Source organism: Coffea arabica, chromosome 1e, assembly GCF_036785885.1.
Source record: "Coffea arabica cultivar ET-39 chromosome 1e, Coffea Arabica ET-39 HiFi, whole genome shotgun sequence".
Taxonomy (NCBI): Eukaryota; Viridiplantae; Streptophyta; class Magnoliopsida; order Gentianales; family Rubiaceae; genus Coffea; species Coffea arabica.
The window spans coordinates 2614544-2618501 of record NC_092311.1 but is presented as its reverse complement, the minus strand read 5'-3'; the positions used below and the strand labels follow the sequence as shown (position 1 = coordinate 2618501).

The window sequence follows — 3958 nt, the reverse complement described above, 5'->3', positions numbered from 1 at the left end:
ATCCATTTTTGCCTTCCTTAATCTCCAACCTTGTGCTTGTATAGTTGGACATGTCTTTTTGTTATGTCCTGGAGCTCGACAGAAGCTGCATTTGATTTTCTTCTTCGATTCAACAACTTCAGTGGAATGTGCACTTGAAACTACAAAGCAAGAAATGAAAAAAATATTGAATTTAAGTATGTCCTCAAATTCACTGAAACATAACTTTTCGCAGATTAACCATATGCCATCAAATTTATTTACCATTTTCTTGATGAACAACAGCTTGTATGTCCACATGGCAGCCTTCACCTGGTTGTTGTTCACCCGCTACAGGTTGTTCATCCATTGGTTATGCTTGTTGATATGAGAAAATTTTAAAAAGTTAGACAAAACAACAAAAGACATTTCCAATATTTTGGCAGAATAGCAGTGTTCAAAAATATGTAAAAGCGGACGTATACCAGCCTGGCTATGGTCTAAGTCAGTCCCTACAACATCAGAGTGGCCCTCGGGATGACTAGTTGGACATGTTCTTCGATTGTGACCGTCCACATGACATTTGCTGCATTTGTTGCTGCTGAGAGAATGACCCCTTCCAGTGCCATGGCCAACTAAATGCTTAGCTGGTATAACCAATAGACATTTCCTTACCGTATGTCTTTTTTCATGACATTTTGAGCAACTTAGTGTACCTGCAGCTCTTGACAGTTTAGTCACTCCATTATTACTCTTTCGAGGTTCATCTGGTTCCCTCCTCCTTGCTTTTCTTGGCCTACCAGAAAGTCTCAACTTCTTTGGTGGAAGGATTGGGATCTTACCAGAATCCCTCCAAGCATTAGGTCCCGGTAATGGAGCAATAGCTGGCTCGTATGCGGCCAAATATGCCTCTCTCAAGTAGTAGCTGTGCACGTAGTCCTCTGGTGTGGCATTTATTAGTGAAATACAACAAACTGCATGGCAACAGGGCAATTCCGTGAGCTCCTACTTTCTACATGTGCATGTGCATCTTTCGACATCAACCACATAAGTTCCACCGTAGATATGCTGCACTTCAAATCTTTTGTTGTCTGAGTGTCTAGCAATATTGGCGGCAGCCTCATTTTTTGCCTTTTCAAGCTTTTTTTGAATCTTTGGACATATTACATCAGTCCTCTTCTTCATCCATTCCTTTTTCATCCGCATCCTATCCATGAGGTAAATTCTAAGGGTCTCCAACATACCCAGGATTGGTTTCTCTCTAGCTTCCAAGATTACAGCATTGAAACTCTCACAAAGGTTATTCAGTAGGATATCGCACTTAGTTGTTTCTCCAAAATGTGATCTTGACCATTGTCTTGGATTTATATTGTCCACCAGCCACTTATGAGCATTGTAGTCATACCCGTTTAAAGCATCCATCTCACTCTCAAATTTGCGCATGTATAATGACCTTGCACAAGCCCAAAATCTTGCTTTTATTGATTCACCTGAATGCGACTTCTTCATGTTATTGTGTAGATGCCTTACACAATGCCGATGCTCCACACCCGGAGTGACTTCATGAATGGCAGACCCCAATCCCTGTTAAGGGTGTAACCATCAATTTTTTTTAAAAAATACGTATTATATTTACATTAATTGCAACCTAGGTAATCCAAAAAGAAAGAAGATTGTAATTACCTTTTGTCTATCACTGATGAAAGTCCATGTTTTTTGTTCATGAATGCACAAGTCATGTTTCAAGAACTTCACGAACCACTTCCATGAACTCTTATTCTCAATTTCAACTACTGCATATGCAATGGGGTAGATACAATCGTTGGCATCAATTCCAATAGCAGTCAACAATACTCCTGGATGTGGACCCCTCAAGTGGCAACCATCTAAACCAATCAATTGTCGACAACCAGCCTTGATCTCTTTTTTCAATGCTTCAAAGCATATGTATATCCTTTGAAATCTTTTCTTACCACTTATATCATCAACCGTTGTCTCCATATGTATCGTTGAGCCAGGATTGCAATTTAACAACTCTTCGCAGTAGTCCCACAGCTTTGTGTATTGTTGTTTGTAACTGCCATAGATCAAAAGCTTTGCCTTCATGAAGGTCTTACTCACTTGGTCTCTTGTGATATTCACATTTAGCTCTAAGTGCACCTTCTCCTTAAATTCTGTGACACTCACCCTCTTATTTAATCTAAGAAAGTCCATATAGTGTCTACTTAGGAAACCTGAATTGGCACGCTTGTGATGAAAAGTCCTACCACAATTGCAAGATGGTCCCATGGTTCTAATAACAAAAGCGTCACTATCAACCTCTTTAGAAGCATAAATGAACCAGTCACAATTTGCACTATTGCATTTAGCCCGCATTCTAGACGTGTCATGTTTACCCCACCTAAAATATTTACCCCATTTAACTCCATAATAATCAATAGCTTGTTTAAATATCCGTTTATCATCAAACAACAGCCCAACAAAGAATTTTGGATCGACCATATCACGCTCAGGTCTAAACCTCACGTATCTTGGCTTTCTCCTCTTTGAACTATCTTCTTTCGAGGCTTCATCATTGCTATTTAACTCTTCAGAATTCATTGACTCTGATGCCTCATGCACTTGAATATTTTCTTCATGGTACAACTTGAAGTCAGTAGTTGTATCATTCCTATTTTGCTACCTAAATGCTTCTTCAACAACAGGCTTTTTTTGTTCATTTTTTCTGCCTTCATTCTTGCTCTCATCAACAACTGTTTCTGTTGTCTCTTTCACTTTTTCAAGCTCTTTATCAGCATCGACAACAGATTTTTTGAAAATCACATCATCTTCATCATCCCTAAAGTCGTAATCACTATCCACCAAGTTTTCATTTTCTGTAGAATCTGATTGTACATCTTCTTCAATCCCATAGCCATTTTCTTCCTCCATTCATTTTATTGGCACCGTGGTTTCTTCAAATGTGGTAGACTCCTCAAACGTGATGTCAACATAAAAAGCATCTTCATTTGATATGCCAGCCTCTCCAATATCCACATTAGAACTGCCCACTTTACTATTAATAAATCTAATATGAAATTCCTGCACCAAGTACACCTCAACCATGCCAGTTTATTTCCCAATACATGCCATGTCTATAACATCATCCTCACTTTCTATATTCCGTAGTTTGAAGCTACAATCTCCACAAGGAACTCTATAAAGCATTTTCACATTTTTTCCACATCCGACAAGGGTGCAAAAGCCATGGAGATGTGACATGTTAACTACATTTGCAATAACACCTTCAAATGATTCCATACTTCCCCCCACATACTTTTCTTGTGGTGGTCCAAAATATACCCCACCGTAATATATTTTTAGTGTAAAGCAGTCCAGCTCATGTCCTGTGTTTTTTTTTTTGGCATAAAAAAAAATTTAATTAGGCATCCATATGCTCGGTCACTATCCTATAACCCAATTAGGTAGCATGAGAACAACAACATAGTGTATTTTTCACAGCAAAGGGACCACCGAAACTAAAATAACAAGAGAGTCCACTACACATACCCCACATCTCATATCTACCAAAATCCTATCATTTAAATTAGAAAAGGAAAAATCTACCAACTGTAGTTCAACAACCAACGTCTATAAGATGCGAACTTCAACTTATTAGCAAAAAAATTAACTTCAAATATCGCACATGCAAGCCAAGACTTACCGGAAATCCTCGCTGACATTCCGTCAGAATTTTCATCCTCGAGCTTTTCCTTGCTCTGCTGTGCTGCCTGTGAACCAATTTCTCCATTCCGCTCTGTTTTCGTCATCTTTATCTCCCTCCATTGCTGGTAATTGGGAATCGGTTTCAAGCCCCTAATTTCTTCTGCTATTTGGATGCGAAATGGGTTATGTCTAGGAAAACCCCTAATTTCACAGGTTTCCCTAATTTGGATGCAAAATTGGATCTATCTTGCTTCCCGTAGAAATTAGGATGTGTACTTCCAAAAAAGCCCCTGCC

At 38.9% G+C, this 3958-nt stretch overlaps 1 protein-coding gene across 1 annotated transcript; it reads right to left on the bottom strand.

The window, feature by feature from the left end:
- Positions 1 to 470: 470 nt before the first annotated feature.
- Positions 471 to 2559, bottom strand: LOC113690562 (uncharacterized). The gene is made up of 4 exons (XM_027208530.2): positions 1642 to 2559; positions 975 to 1542; positions 675 to 932; positions 471 to 574 (listed from the first exon to the last, which is right to left on the bottom strand). Exons 1-4 carry the CDS (start codon positions 2557 to 2559, stop codon positions 471 to 473), a joined length of 1848 nt encoding a protein of 615 aa, XP_027064331.2.
- Positions 2560 to 3958: the final 1399 nt, after the last annotated feature.

Coding starts and splice junctions, on each gene's coding strand:
- LOC113690562 (XM_027208530.2), bottom strand. CDS start 2,559: ATGAATTCTGAAGAGTTAAATAGCAATGATGAAGCCTCGAAAGAAGAT. Junction 1,543..1,641: donor TCATCAGTGATAGACAAAAG/GTAATTACAATC, acceptor CACCCTTAACAG/GGATTGGGGTCTGCCATTCA. Junction 575..674: donor TAAACTGTCAAGAGCTGCAG/GTACACTAAGTT, acceptor TGGCACTGGAAG/GGGTCATTCTCTCAGCAGCA.